This window comes from Orycteropus afer, unplaced genomic scaffold (genome assembly GCF_000298275.1).
Source record: "Orycteropus afer afer isolate SDZICR_OR568_19922 unplaced genomic scaffold, OryAfe1.0 scaffold00766, whole genome shotgun sequence".
NCBI classification, from domain to species: Eukaryota; Metazoa; Chordata; class Mammalia; order Tubulidentata; family Orycteropodidae; genus Orycteropus; species Orycteropus afer.
This window is the reverse complement of record NW_006922353.1, coordinates 572,353-588,229: the sequence shown is the minus strand read 5'-3', so window position 1 is coordinate 588,229 and position 15,877 is coordinate 572,353. Positions and strand designations below refer to the sequence as shown.

At 50.1% G+C, this 15,877-nt stretch overlaps 1 protein-coding gene across 1 annotated transcript in view; it reads left to right on the top strand.

The window, feature by feature from the left end:
• The window catches only part of MYBPC2 (myosin binding protein C2), a 36,788-nt gene extending 20,911 nt beyond the window's left edge, over positions 1–15,877 (top strand). Inside the window, exons 11-24 of the mRNA XM_007957643.1 lie at positions 996–1,102; positions 1,457–1,486; positions 1,862–2,001; positions 3,843–4,002; positions 4,091–4,195; positions 4,582–4,770; positions 5,188–5,322; positions 7,588–7,755; positions 7,978–8,066; positions 8,174–8,369; positions 8,790–8,929; positions 12,691–12,850; positions 13,027–13,163; positions 15,674–15,877. Of these exons, the coding sequence (XP_007955834.1) occupies positions 996–1,102; positions 1,457–1,486; positions 1,862–2,001; positions 3,843–4,002; positions 4,091–4,195; positions 4,582–4,770; positions 5,188–5,322; positions 7,588–7,755; positions 7,978–8,066; positions 8,174–8,369; positions 8,790–8,929; positions 12,691–12,850; positions 13,027–13,163; positions 15,674–15,877 (1,960 nt within the window). The remainder of the gene's footprint in view (positions 1–995; positions 1,103–1,456; positions 1,487–1,861; positions 2,002–3,842; positions 4,003–4,090; positions 4,196–4,581; positions 4,771–5,187; positions 5,323–7,587; positions 7,756–7,977; positions 8,067–8,173; positions 8,370–8,789; positions 8,930–12,690; positions 12,851–13,026; positions 13,164–15,673) is intronic.

The following is a 15,877-nucleotide window of genomic DNA, read 5'->3' as shown; positions in this document are numbered from 1 at the left end:
TGTCACCAGGGCTCCCAAGGGGGTGGCTTTAAAGGACAGAAATGTGTTTCTGTTCTGGAGGCCATCAAGGTATCGGCCATGTTGATTCCTGCTGAGGGCTTTGAGAGAGGACCAGTTCCAGGCCTGGCTCCTAATTTCCAGCGGCTGATGGTGACCTTGGCCTTCTTTTACTGCTTGAAGATGTATCTGCTTCTGCCATGGCATGACCCCGTGTGTGTGACTCTTCCCATGTCTGTCTCTCTCTTTGACAGGACAACCCTCAGAGGAGATTAGTGTTCAGACTCAACCTGCTCCAGTGTGATTTCTTTAACTGATCACATCTGCAAAGACAAACACCATTTCCCCAAAGTCATAGTCAATTGGTGCAGGGCTCAGGACTCTGACATATCTTTCTTTTAGGACACAGAAGATAATAATAATATTGGGATGGGGAAACGCTAACTTACTGATACTTACTGTACGCCAGGCACTGGTTCAAATGCTTTCCGTATATTTATTCCTTATCAAAGTATGAAGAGCTTCTAGCATCCCCATCTTACAGATGAGGACACTTGAGGCACAGAGAGGCTATGTCACTTGCCCAAGGTCACATAGCTAGTACATGACAGGGTGGGATTTGAACCCAGGCGAGAGCATTCCAAAGCCCAGAATAAAAGATGGCGGGCAGGTAGGCCGAATTGAAGTGGGTGCTTTTGTAGATGGCACTGAGGGAAAGAAGGAACCCTGGTGGTGCAGTGGTTAAAATGCTTGGCTGCTGACTAAAAGGTTGGTGGTTCAAGCCCATCAGATGCTCTGTGGGAGCAAGATGTGGCAGTTGCTTCTGTAAAGATTTATAGGCTTGGAAAGCCTACCGGGCACTTATGAGTTGGAATCTACTTGATGGCAGTGGGTTTGGTTGGGTTTTTATTGAGGGAAAGAGATGGGGCCAGTGCGGCTCTGTGACGGTCCCCAGGGCTGCCTGGCCTGACCCTTCTCCTGCTCCTCAAATCCTTCAGGATCCACAAGTTGGTGATTGATGACGTCCGTCCTGAGGATGAGGGAGACTACACATTTGTGCCCGACGGCTATGCCCTGTCCCTCTCGGCCAAACTCAACTTCCTGGGTGAAGATGCCCCTTCCTTTTCTTCTGGGAGTCTCAGGACCCACCCTTCCAGGCCCAGGGGCCCCTGGCTACTTCCTTCAAGATTAAGTTTCCCTGTGGGGTTGTGGGCAAGTGTCTGTTGTCTCTTGGCATGGAATCAGATGAGAAATGGGAAGAGAGAATATTGTTTGTGTTGAAGTGTGTCCACGAGGGAGGAGAATTAGGACTAGGAATAGTCTGTGGGCCTGAACCTCACCACAACACCTCAGTTCCCTGGGAGACCTGCCAGGCCTCTGTCTCTGCCTCTGGGTGGTAAAGGTGGGTTAGGGGCTTGCTGTATTTAGACCTAAGCATCCTGTCTTCTTTGTCCCGCAGAAATTAAGGTGGAGTATGTACCCAAGCAAGGTAAGGAGCACGGGCTGCTCTGGTAAGCTAAGGGCTCAGAGTCCTGGGTCTCAGGGAGGAGGGGGTTGGAAGTCTGGAATCCCGGCTGCGAGGGAGGAGGGGACTGGGGCCTTGGAGTCCTGGATCTGGGGGTGAGGGAGTTGGGAGGCCAGACTCCTGAGTTTGAGGGAGGGGAGCTGGGATCCCAATTCTTGGGTCCTTGGGGAGGAGGAGGCTGAGAGCCAGGCTGCTGGATCCTAGGAGATAAGAGAGTTGGGGTCCTGAACTCCTGGGTCTTTATGGTTAGAACTCAGCTTCTGGGGGATCCTCTGGTGGAACATTGGGACGTCCCAGGTGACCACTTCCAAACCCTCAGTATCTCTTTTTGGCCACCAGAACCACCAAAGATTCACCTGGACTGCTCGGGGAAGACCTCGGATAATTCGATTGTGGTCGTGGCTGGAAATAAGCTGAGGATGGACGTGTCCATCACGGGAGAGCCTCCTCCCGTCGCCACCTGGTTTAAGGAAGATGAGGTATGCTGAGGCTTCTCTGTGCCCTGAGTTCTTTTCCCTCTCAGCTCTGCTGGGGGACCTTAGGCAAGGTGCTTTCCCTCTCAGCCTCAATTTAATTGTCTGTAAAATGAAAATGATGGTTCCTTCTTCAGAGGATTGCTTTGAAGATTAGAAGTTATATTGTCTATAACCTAATATAGGGCTGAGAACATGGTGGACATTCCATCCATCCCTCCATCCATCCAATCCATACCCACCCATCCATCCATCCATCTATCCATTCATCCATTTATCCACCCATCCATCCATCCAATCCATATTCATCCATCCATCCATCCAATCCATCCATCCATCCATCTATCCATCCATCCCTTCATCCATCCAATCTATCCATCCATCAATCCATCCATCCATCCATCCATCCATCCATCCAATCAATCCATGTCCATCCATCCATCCAATCAATCCATATCCATTCATCCAATCCATATTCATCTATCCGTCCATCCATCCATCCAATCCATCCATCCATCCATCCATCTAATCCATCCATCCATCCATGCATGTATGAATTAATCAACCAATACAGCCATCCACTCATCCATCCATCCATCCAGTAATTCATCTATTTATTTATCTATATATTCATATGTCTGTCCATCCATCCATTTACCTATAAACACATCTATCCATCCATCCATCCATTGTAACTAATATTATCCACCCATCCATCCATCCATCCATCCATCCATTCATCCTATATTTTAACCCAGACCCTGAGGCAGTTCAATTTTCCTTCTCTCTTCTGAGATTCAGTTTCCTCTTCTATAAAATGGATAGATTTGCCTCAGTCTAACGTTTCCTCTATGCCAGGCATTGAGGGTACAACCATAAATCAGACCCAGCCTTCCACGGGCCTTCAGTCTTAAAGACAGAGTCACAGGGTGAGCAGGGTTGAGAAAAATGGAGATAACAAGAAGCTAAGAGAATTCATGATATGGAGCCGTCACTTTCAGCTGGGCATATCCAAGAATGCTTCCTGGAAGAGGTGACTCCTAGATGAGTCCTAAGGGTTAACAATATTGCAGGCAGATGAGTGGAACGGAGCATTGCATGAATGGGGGGCAACCTTGCAGGGGTTGGGGACAAAACCGATGGTGCTTTGAGGGTGAGGAGGACAGGTGGGAGGAATGAAGAGTCTAGGTCTAGACCCAGAAGAACCTCAGAGGCCAAGTCCAGGGCCTTGTATGTTGTGTGGTGATAAGAAACCATTTAAGAGGTTTTCTTTATTTTTAAAATTTTTATTGTGATTTGGGTGAAAGTTTACAGAGCAAGTTCACTCTCCATACAGCAGCTCACATACACTTTGTCTCATGACATTGACTGCAATTTCCCCCAATGCAACTGCTCCCCTCCCACTTCCTCCCCATAGTTACCTCTTCCCTGTGTCCATCCCTCCATGCACTCCTGCCCCCTGAGCTGTCTCCTGTGCAGACACAGCCCTTCTTTCTCCCATGATTGTTCTCTCCAAGGACTGTATCTACCTAATGTAAATGTTTACCCCATATGCTGTCTTTTGTTTGGCTGGAAGCCACAGGAGTGGGTTCAGTTGCAGACCCGAAGTGCAGCTAGGGACCATAGTCTCAGAGGTTCCACCAGGCTCTAACAGACCAGCAAACCTGGTCCCCCGCCTTTTTTAAATTATTTTGAGTTTTATTCCACCTTGTTCTCCCACTGTCCAGGATCTCCTACACAGGTCCCCCTGCGTGTGGAAACCATTGAAGAGTTTTGAGCAGGGAGGAGGCATAGTCAGGTCTGGGTTTGAGGAGCAGTAGCGCAAACCCGTCTTTGGCCGTGTCTAGGTATTCTCAGCCACTGAGGGCAGGGTCCACATCGAGAAATGGACCGACACAAGCAGCTTCGTGATCGAGAGTGCTGAGCGCGCGGACGAGGGTCGCTACACCATCAAGGTCACCAACCCTGTTGGCGAGGACGTGGCCTCCATCTTCTTACGAGTTGTGGGTAAGCAGAGAGAGCTCTCAGGGCCAGGCTGGGGGGTATTTTCCAGAGGCTGTAAGGGGATCCCTAACTCCCCTGCCTCCCCCCACAGATGTCCCAGACCCCCCGGAGGCTGTGCGGGTCACCTCAGTTGGAGAGGATTGGGCCATCCTTGTCTGGGAGCCACCCAAGTATGACGGTGGGCAGCCACTCACCGGTGAGTGGACATATGCCGCTGTCCCCTACTTCTGATCCTATCCCATAACTTCTCTTTTATCTCCCAAATCCCTCAGTGACCTTCCTTGAAGACCTGGTTGTTTATCTTTGATGCCTCCCAATTCCTTTGGTCTTCCTTCATGAGTCTCTTCTCCCCAGTGAACTGACAATTCTCACTTTGTCCAATGGTCTGGGACTTTTGTTTTTGGTGACCCATGAGCCCTCTTGGTTTCTAACCCCATGACTGGTGGTTTCTAACTGCTCTGTAAGTCTTGAGCTCAGCCCTGGGTCATGTGACCTCTTCGATGTGTCCTCGCCCCAACTGATCTGTGACCCCCCATGACCTCCCCTTGACCACCTGCTCCTCTGTGCTTGGGGGCCCTCTAGGGTACCTTCTGGAGCGGAAAAAGAAGGGCTCTCAGCGCTGGATGAAACTGAACTTTGAGGTCTTTACGGAGACAACCTACGAATCCACCAAGATGATTGAGGGCATTCTCTATGAGATGCGAGTCTTTGCAGTCAACGCCATAGGGGTCTCCCAGCCCAGCATGAACACTAAGCCTTTTATGCCCATTGGTAAGATCCCCATGACACCCTCACTGACCACCCCCCTTCATCCTTTGATCCACATCCTGCCCTGCATTGATCTTAGACCCCACAGTCTCTGTAGACTTCTGTTAGCTCTCACCCAACAACCCTACACATTGACCGTCAACCCCACCCATCTCCTTGATCCCTTCCTGAACCAATGCATCACTAGGATGACCCCAGACCCTATGGTGACATCTGCATTCCCCACCGACCTCTACCAGACTGACACCTATTCCTGACCTTGAGGACCTCATGATCCCTTGATATTTTGTTGGCTTCATTATCCCTGGTGATACTTCATTGCTCGTTGACCTTATTTGACATTTGATCCCTCTGCTGGCCAGTGACTCCAATGCCAACCCCTGACTTCTCATTTGCCCCCACATCACTGGATCTTTATAGCACCCACGAGTGAGCCCCAACACCTGATGGTGGAGGACGTGACAGACACCACCACCACGCTCAAGTGGAGGCCTCCAGACAAGATCGGAGCAGGTGGCATCGATGGCTACCTGGTGGAGTACTGCCTGGAAGGATGTGAGTGGCCCGGTCCAGCCTGGTGGGGGGCAGTGACCCATCCAGGTGGGCGTCCGATGTGGAACTGAAGATGAGGATGCGTAGGGAGAGACAGCTTGTGTAGCTGTTCTGTGTCTGTACTTGCATGAGTCCTGTTACGGGTGGGCCCCCGACGACCAGCTTGTCCCTTTTTCATTTCTCCATTTCTTCCCTAAATCCATTCTCCATCCAGCAATACCTTGTTTTCCATCCGTCTGTCCTTCCATCCATGCATCCATCTATCCACCTATTTATCTACTACATGTGTCCCTCTTTTCCTTCCTTCCTCCTTCCTTTTATCTGTTTGTCCATCCATCCATCTGTCCATCCATCCATCCACCTATATTTCCTTTCTTCCTTCCTTCCATCCATCCATTCTTCCATCCACTTGTATTTCCTTCTATCCATTCATTCATCCATACATCCATCCATACATACATACATACATCCACCTATATTTCCTTTCCTTCTATCCATCCATCCATCAGTATTTCCTTTCCTTCCTTCCTTCCTTCCATCTATCCTTCCATCCATCCATCTGTCCATCCATTCATCCATCCACCTATATTTCCTTTTCTTCCTTCCTTCCTTCCATCCATGCATTCATCCATCCACTTGTATTTCCTTCTTTCCATTCATCCATCCATACATACATACGTACATACATACATCCACCTATATTTCCTTTCCTTCTAACCATCCATCCATCCATATTTCCTTTTCTTCCTTCTATCGATCCATCCATCCATATTTCCTTTTCTTCCTTCTATCCATCCATCCGTCCATCTATCCATCTATATTTCCTTATTTTTTCCCTTTATTCCTTCCTTCCTTCTTTCTCAGTCATTTGTCCACTCATCCATCCATCCATCCATCCTTCTGTCCATCTGTAAATGTTTTGGATCATCCAACCCACCACTCATCTAGTATTTTTTTTTTTTTTAATCATATAGCTACCTACTAACCACCATCATTCCATCCTTCCATCCCTCCATTCCTTCTTGCCTCCATTCCTTCCATTTATCCAGTCATATGACTATCTAATCGTCTTTTAACAATCTCCTTGTCTGTCCATCCACCCATCCTTCCTTCCATCTAGTCATCCATCTCTCCATCTTCCACTGAACAAACCCCATGCCAGACCCAGTGCATGGTTATGGAGGTATCTCCAACACGACCATCTGCCTGGAAAGACAGACCCGAACACAGATCACCTCGACACCATATCCCAGGCTTCAAAGTCAGACAGATGTGGGTTCCAATCCTGCCCCTGGACTTTCTAATGTGTGACCTTGGGCAAGTATCCCAGCCTCAATTTCTTCATCTCCAGATGGCGAAGACAGTTCCCGTCTTGCCAGGGTACAGTGATGGCTGCATTCGGTAATGCATGTACACGAATGGATGGCTGGACCTTGTCGGCTTCTTCTCTCTCTTCCCAGCACTCTTCACCTCATTCCTGTCCCTTTCCCCATTTGTGCCAGAGCCACTGTGACATTTCAGAACCAAGCTTGTTAGAGTTTACTCTGCTGATGGTTGGTCTGACCCGTGTTGGTTCACCAACGCCACAGTTTCAAGCCTAGACAGAAAGGTGCGTTGCAGAAAAGCAGGGAATTCATTGAGCTGTCTCTAAACACAACTTGCAGTTCTCCCTCTGAGACACACTTGAGTGCTTGCTCCTCCAGCCTCCTCGTCTTATACCCTTTTTCCTCGCTTCTCCATCCCAACTCCAGCAACAGAGTGGAGCTCTCTAGAATCAGACAGCTGTGGGCTTCCTTCCTAGTCCAACACTTCCTAGCTGTGTGACTTTGGCAAGTTCCTTAACCTCTCTGGGCCTCCATGAAGTGATCTCTAAAGTGGGAATAACATAGGGTTGAAGTGAAGACTGACGAGCTAATGCATGTGTCACCTGAGAACGTGGTCACAGTGTTGTTGTTGTTGTTATTTGCCGTCGAGTCGGCCCCGACTCCTAGCGACCCCTCCTTGGGTTTCCGAGGCAGTATCACTACGGAAGTAGATTGCCCAACCTTCCTTCCGAGGAGCGGCTGGTGGGTTTGAACCACCAGCCTTCTGGTTAGCAGTCAAGTGCCTTAGGCACTATGCCACCAGAGCTCCCAGTAGATGCTAATAAATGAAAAGCTGCTGCTGTTGGATCGTGGTGGCCCGAGTGACCAGCAGTCAATGAGTTGAGGGTGTGCGGAAAGGCTCGGAGGGGAATCTTGAGCTCCACGAGCCGTGCTGTCTCCACAGCCGATGAATGGATCCCTGCCAACACGGAGCCTGTGGAGCGATGTGGGTTCACCGTCAAGAACCTCCCGACAGGAGCAAAAATTCTCTTCCGGGTCGTTGGGGTCAACATTGCAGGACGCAGTGAGCCAGCCACCCTGACCCAACCGGTCACCATCCGGGAGATTGTGGGTGAGTGACCCTACAGACCCAGTTGGCATCACTCAACCTGTCCTTTCAGTGGTCATCATAGGATCCCCCAGACAACTTCATCACCTTGGTCTCTCCATCCCTGACACCTGCCCAGTCAGTGGTCCTCCTTAGGATCTGCCCAGACCTCTTCACCCTTGGTTTCTCCACCCGTGAAATGTCCCTCACCCCGGAGCTGAGCCCCATTCCTGTTTGTGCCCTCAGAGCAACCCAAGATCCGTCTTCCCCGCCATCTCCGCCAGACGTACCTCCGTAAAGTGGGGGAGAAGCTGAACCTCCTCATCCCCTTCCAGGTACGGGGCGCTGGGACCAAGGGGGAGGGGTGACTCCTGCAGGTGGGGCCCCTCTGTGTGTGTAGGACCTGGGCTGACATCCCCGCTACCCATGTGGCCTCCCCTAGGGAAAGCCACGGCCCCACGTGGTGTGGAAAAAGAATGGGGCCCCGCTGGACACCTCCCGGGTGCACGTGCGGACCAGCGACACGGACACCGTGCTGTTTGTGCGCGAGGCGGCCCGCTCCGACTCCGGAGAGTACGAGCTGAACGTGGAGATCGAGAACATGAAGGACACGGCCACCATCCACATCCGGGTCGTGGGTGCGCTGCCAGGGCAGGGCACGGGGTGGGCGGGAAGAGAGGGACCGTGAGTCAGGGGAAGCAGGTTGTGAGGGGAGGAAGGGGGATGGGAACAGCAGTAGGAGGTGAGAGGAAGACTGAGCAGGTGAGGAAGAGAGATTGGATGGAGGAAAGATGAGGAGGTGGGAGGTAAGGAATGAGACGGGAATGAGGGGAGGGCAGGTGGGAATGGAGTGAGGGCAAGACCCCAGAGATTCCAGAATGAGGAGAGTTGCTGAGGAGACATGAGGTGGCAGAGGACTGGCAGGAGGCGGTGAGGGGGCCGGGGTGAGCATGGGGAGGCAAGTGTGGGGGCGCAACGTGAGGTGCGCCAAGTGTGGGCACAGGAGGTGAGGAGGTGGACAGTGAGGGGCTGGGGCTGATGTGCGCGTCGCCCCTCAGAAAAAGCAGGGCCACCCGAGAACGTGATGGTGAAGGAGGTATGGGGCACCAATGCCCTGGTGACGTGGCAGCCCCCCAGGGACGACGGGAACAGCGAGATCACAGGCTACTTCATTCAGAAAGCTGATAAGAAAACCATGGTGAGTCGAGGGTGAGGGTAGGGTGGGCGGTGGGGGAGAAGAGTTGGCGTGAGGCGGCCACCTCACACCGGGGGACACCGAGGCGGGACACTGGGAGCAGGTTGGGGCTCTGAGGGAGGCCTTCTGGCCGAGATCTGGTGCGGGATGGGTTTTCCTTCTTTTTTATTGGGGTAAAATTCACACAACAAAATAAACCACCAACCACTTTGCTGTGCGTGTACCGTTAGGTGACATTTCACACATGCACGGAGGTATCCAGTTTGAAAACATTTTCATCACCTGAAAGGGGGTGCTGTAGCCACAAGGAGTCGTCTCCGCCCCTCCCCCGAGCCCCTGGCAACCACTCATGTCTTCTCTGTCTCTGGATTTGCCTCTCCTGGATTTCTCCTATAAATGGGATCCTCACATAAATGGCCTTGGGTCTCTGGCTTCTTTCACTCAGCATGTTTTCTGGGTTCATGCATGTCACAACGTGTCTGAAACCTTCACTTTTCTCTCTCTCTCTTTTTTAAGACCTTCACTCTTCTTGATGGCTGTGTACTATTCCACTGTATGCTCGGGCCTCATTTTGTGTCTGTTCATCATGTTTTTGGTTGTTATTGTTGTTTGGATGATGTCTCATTCATGTTTTTTTTTTTTTTTTCCATTTGATTTTTTAATTGTGATTTGGGTGGAAGTTTACAGAGCAAATGGGTTTCCCATTCAACAGTTCGTACATTCTGCTTCGTGACTTTGACTGCAGTCTCCACAGGGTGACAGCTCTCGTTCCAGCGCCTCCCTGTGTTTCCTGTTTCTCTTCCTCCTTCTTTTCTGTCCCCTTCTGTCCTCTGATCTCTGTCCCTGAGCCAATGCTGCCCTCTGATCTCGTGTGGCTGATTGTTCATCTGAGGCTTGTCTCCTGTTGTCTGACAGTTGAGCCTTGGGGATGAGTTCAGTTCCAGGCTTGAAGGGAGACTCAGGGCCATAGTCTTGGGCTTCCATTCATCAGTTGATGGACACTTGGGTTGTCTCTATCTCTGTCTAGTGGAAATAATGCTGCTATGAATGATGGCTTTTATTTTCGGCTTTGAAAAAATGTATTTTATTTTTGTTGTTGAAAATATACACAGAACACACACCAATTCAAGTTTCTCCACGTACAATCGCTGATGACATGCTTTGAGCTGTGCACCCACATTCTCACCTGCCTTTCTTGAGTTGTTCCTCCACCATCAGCATAAACTCATGGCTCTCTAAAGTTCCTATCTAATCTTTCGACCCCCATTGGGTTTCTGAGGCTGTAAATCTTTATGGAAGTAGATTGCCCCATCTTTCTTCTGGTGAGGGGCTGGTGAGTTTGAACCCATTGGGTTTCTGAGGCTGTAAATCTTTATGGAAGTAGATTGCCCCATCTTTCTTCTGCTGAGTGGCTGGTGAGTTTGAACCGCTGACCTCCTGGTTAGCAGCCAGGAGGTCAGCAGCCAAATGCCTTATCCACTAGGCCACCAGAGCTCCTTATAGCTAGATCTTAAAACAGCCCAAGGCAGACATCTTTTACTAGTTAAGCTGAATTACTGTTTGGTTTTAAGAAGACTTCAGGGGATATTTTTGGTTTAAGGTTGAACGATTATCTTAGGGCAATAGTTTTTTTTTAATTTAAATTTTTATTGTGATTTGGGTGAAAGTTTACAGAGCAAATTCACTTTCTGTATAGCAGCTCACATACACTTTGTCTCATAACATTGACTGCAATTTCCCACGATGCAACAGCTTCCCTTCTACGTCCTCCCTATAGTCACCTCTTCCCTGTGTCCTTCCCTCCATCCACTCCTGCCCCCCAAGCTGTCTCCCTGTGCATACACAGCCCTTCTATTCTCCCATGATTGTTCTCTCCAAGGAGTGTATCTACCTAATGTAAATGTTCAGCTCATATGCCTGTCTTTTGTTTGGCTGGAAGCCACAGGAGGGGGTTCAATTCCAGACCTGAAGGGCAGCTAGGGGCCATAGTCTCAGGGGTTCCAACAGGCTTCATCAGACCAGCAAACCTGGTCCCCCCCTTTTGTGTGTGTGTGTGTGATTTTGAGTTTTGTTCCACATTGTTCCCTGTCTCTCTATCCGGGGTCTCCTACATGGATCCTCCTCCGAGTGGCTGACAGTGGTAGCCAGGCACCATCTAGTGTCATAGTCAGATAGGCTGAGGATCACATGGTGTACCAGTCCCTTGGACTAATTTTTTCCATGTGTCTTTGGTTTTCTTCGTTCTTATTTGCTCTGGATGACGAGAAACCCATTGTTGCATCTAGATGGCCGCTTGCAAGCTTTTAAGATCCCAGTCGCCACTCGCTAATGTAGGAAGTGGGACAATGTTTTGTGTAGTATGTTATGCCAATTGAGCTTGATGTCCCCGGCAACTGCGCTCCCAAGCTCACAGGTCCAACTACTCGCTCCCTCTGGGTAGCTGGCTGTGGCCAAGAAGTGACTACAACCTTGTCCTTTGTCAGCTCTACTATACCCCTGGGAGTTCTTACAGAACATACAATACACTTGTAGAAACATTGTCTGCCAGCCCTATACATGGTCATGGGCACACTTCCCCCTGCATAGATGTATCTAATAGTTCAGCCTATCCACCCATCTACCCATGTTTCCCTTCACTGACAACACAGTACTGTGTGTGCAGAAGGGGTCATCTTTGTTGTCTGTCCCTCCCATGTACCTGTCTGTCTTCCTCTTCCTCAATGCCACCGTGTTGATCACTCACATTTGGTGCATTGCCCTTCTCTTCACCCAAATCAGTACTTGTCTCTACCTATCTAACAATGTTCCCTCCCCTCCATTCCCACCCCTGGTAACCAAGAAAGAAAATTTTCTTTCATGTATAAACCTTTCCTTGACTTTTTACAATAACTGATTAATACAATATTTGTCCTTCTGTGATTGACTTATTTCACTCAGCATCAAAAACAAAAAAATCACTGCCATTAAGTTGGATCTGACTCATAGTGACCCCTCCTCCTTGGGTTTCTGGGGCAGTATCACTACGGAAATAGATTGCCCGACCTTCCTTCCAAGGAGTGGCTGGTGGGTTTGAACTGCCAGCCTTCTGGTTAGCAGTCAAGTGCCTTAGGCACTAGGCTACTAGCGCTCTCAGCATAATGTCCTCCAAGTTCATCCATGTTATGCAGTGTTTTGCAGATTCTCCTTATTCTTTAGGGTTGCATAGTATCCATTGTGTGTATGTACCATAGTTTGGTTATCCAGTCTTCTGTTGATGGGCACCTAGGTTGTTTCCATCTTTTTGCTATTTTAAGTAGTGCTGCAATGAACATGGGTGTGCATATATCTGTTCTTGTCCTGGCTCTCACTTCTCTAGGATATATACCTAGTAATGGAATTGCTAGGTCAAATGGTATTTTTAATTCCAACTGTTTAAAGAATCACCATACTGCTTTCCACAGTGGTTCTATCATATTACAGTCCCACCAGCAGTGTATGAGAGTCCCAATCTCTCCACATCCTCGCCAACATTTGTTATTTTTAGGGCAATAGTTTTGGGGGTTCATCCAGCCTCTGTGGCTCCATAAAGTCTGGATTCCATGAGAATTTGAAATTCTGTTCTGCAATTTTCCCTCTTTTGATCAGGATTCTTCTATAGAATCTTTGATCAACATTGATGAGTTTCCTTAAAGTGGGACACACTTTTCTCACCCCCTGGCCCTTCTTGTGTCTCTGTCCACTTGTGTGTGTCCCCTTGTGCTCAACCCTCCCTGTCTCTACTCTAGGAGTGGTACAATGTTCATGAACACAACCGCCACACCTCCTGCACTGTATCTGACCTCATCGTGGGCAATGAATACTATTTCCGCATCTACAGTGAGAACTTCTGTGGACTCAGTGACTCTCCTGGTGTCTCCAAGAACACAGCTCGTATCCTCAAGACAGGTACTGGCTGCTGTCCTCCACAGAGGTCCACCTTGAGTTCTCTGACCCTCTCCTTCTCCCCCGGACTCAACGCAGATGGCACCTGGGGACCAAGGAGAGGAGGATGGGCTTGTTCCCTGGGTAGGAGGACACTCTGGGAACTCAGCCGTCTTACAGGTGTATCTCCTCTCACCCAGGACTCACCTTCAAACCGTTTGAGTACAAAGAGCATGACTTCCGAACAGCTCCCAAGTTCCTGACACCCCTGATAGACCGGGTGGTCGTGGCTGGATATGCTGCTGCTCTCAACTGCGCCGTCAGAGGCCACCCCAAGGTGCCGGGGGGGGGGGCCGAGATCCATGTGTGTGTGTGTGAGAACCTCGGGAGGAACTCTTCAATAAGATAAAACCTCACTCCCTGCCATGCCCACTCCTTATCCCCAAGTTCTCGATTTCATGGGATCTGCTCATTTTAAGCCCACTTCTGACACCACGAGCACCCTGCTCTCTTTCTTTCTCTGGCTCGAATTGGACATTCTAGCTTCCTGTTCCTCTCCTTCCCTGGCCAGAGCCCGGGTCTCAGAAGTCACCCTGTCTTCCTGCCTTTTTTTTTTTTTTTTTCCTGCCCTATGACTGCCAGGGCACTGCTTGTCTTGACAGCCTGAAGAAATGGTCATTCAGTTCCTCCTGGCTTATCCAAGGACAAAAGTTAACCCAAGGACAAATGCCAACCCCTCTGAAATAGAAACCTTGGGCAGTTTAGAATTCCATGGCTTCCTAAGGTCTTCCTGCTCCATCCGTTTCCAGGCTGATGTCTTGGAATGTAAACACTCGCAACCTTGAGCTCCAGTGACTCAGCAAGGTCAAGGGTTGGCAAACTACTGACTGTGGGCCACTTGTTTTTCTAAATAAAATTTTATTGGAACAAGCTATGCCCATATCTATGACTACCTTTGGGCTGCAACAGGAGAGCTGAGTAGTTCCAACAGTGACGATAATGGCCTACAAAGCCAAAACCACTGACTCTGGCCTTTTACGGAGAAAGTTTGCCAACCTCTGATCTAGGCCTTGGGTTTTTAGCTTCTGTCCCCTAGGGCACACCACAGGTTCATTACTGCATGCACCTCATGCATCCACCCACTTACTGACCCCACTCATTCACTCATTCCACACATTTATTCACTTACCATTCCATTCTTTTCTTTTCTTTTTTTTTTTAATTGTGATTTGGGTGAAAATTTACAGAGCAAATTCACTTTCCATACAGCAGTTCACATACACTGTCTCATGACATTGACTACAATTTACCCCAATGCAACAGCTCCCCTCCCACTTCCTCCCCATAATTACCTCTTCCCTGTGTCCATCCCTCCATGCCCTCCTGCTCCCTGAGCTGTCTCCCTGTGCAGACACAGCCCTTCTTTCTCCCATGATTGTTCTCTCCAAGGAGTGTATCTACCTCAGGTACATCTTCAACTCATATGTCTGTCTTTGTTTGGCTGGAAGCCACAGGAGTGGGTTCAATTCCAGACCTGAAGGGCAGCTAGGGACCATAGTCTCAGTGGTTCCACCAGGCTCTATCTGACCAGCAAACCTGGCCCCCCCTTTTTTTTTCTCTCCAAATGATTTTGAGTTTTGTTCCACATTGTTCTCCCTCTCTATCCAGGATCTCCTACATCACCACTCCATTCTTTACTCCCTTCGTTCATTCATTACTCACTTCATTCATTCATTCCATCTACCCGTTTTCCTCACTCACTCATTCATTGATCCTTTCAGCAAACATTCTCAGAGGCTTTGTAAGTGCTGGACGAGGTGACAAGCAGTCTCTGTACACTGGGGGTGACTGACATTAATCCAAAGTCACACGAGTAAAAGATGAGAAACAGTGGTCCGTGTGCTAGAGAGGTTCAGGCGGTTACGGGAGTGGGAAACAGGTGTTCCCATCCCATGTGAAGAGTCCCCATGTGGTACAGTGGTTCCCATGCTTGGCTGCTGATGGAAAGGCTGGTGGTTCAAACCCACCCAGAGCTGAACCATAAGAAAGGGCTGGCAATGTCGTTCTGAACAGTCAGTCATCGAAAACCTGAGCAGCACAGTTCTACTCGGACGCACATCGGGTCGCCATTATTCAGAGCCCACTCAGTGGCAGTGGGTCACTGGTCCCAGTCTGGGGGCCGAGGAGTGGGAGCTGGGGGCCAAGCTCAGGGTGAGCTGAGAACTGAAGGCCAGCAAGAAGGGAATTGGGTAAAAAGAGGAGGGAAGGGAAGTACTGAAAGAGGGAGCAGTTAGAGCCAAGGTCCCAACATGGGCGCCTCGCCTGGTCTGTCTGAGGTGAGGTTGGAAGGCGGGAGAGGGGCGGGAGGTGAGGACAGAGAAGGAACGGGGCGAGTGGTGTTGGACGCTGTGGGTCACAGGAGCGAGCTGTGTTCTGAGAGCCATGCTGTTGTGAGGTGCCGTCCATTCGGACGCACAGTGACCCCACAGGACAGAGCGGAACAGCTCCATGGGTTGTCTTGGTTGTGATCTTTGGGGGGACAGCCCTCCGGGCCTTTCCTCCTGTGGAGTCACTGGGTGGGTTCAAACCATCAACCTTCTGGTTAGCAGCTGTGTGCCTAACCATCGCACCACCAGTGCTCCTGTCCTTAACAGCGAGCCTTAACCAATACCCGGTAAAGCAGAGAGGACCAACTGAAGGTGGGAGAGGACTAGTGACTAGTTCTGCGTCAGTCAGGGAGGGCGGGCACAGCCAAGACGAGAACCCCAGTGTGCTCCCAGAAACCCCGTTTGCCATCACCCGGGGCCCCCTCTCATTTCTCGCCCTCACCTGCCACCCCCCCAACAGCCCAAGGTGGTCTGGATGAAGAACAAGATGGAGATCCGTGAGGACCCCAAGTTCCTGATGACTAACCACCAGGGGGTCCTGACGCTGAATATCCGCCGGCCCTCCCCCTTCGACGCCGGCACTTACTCCTGCCTGGCTGTCAACGAGCTGGGGGAGGCGCTGGCCGAGTGCCGGCTGGAAGTCCGAGGTGAGCTGCCCGGCTGA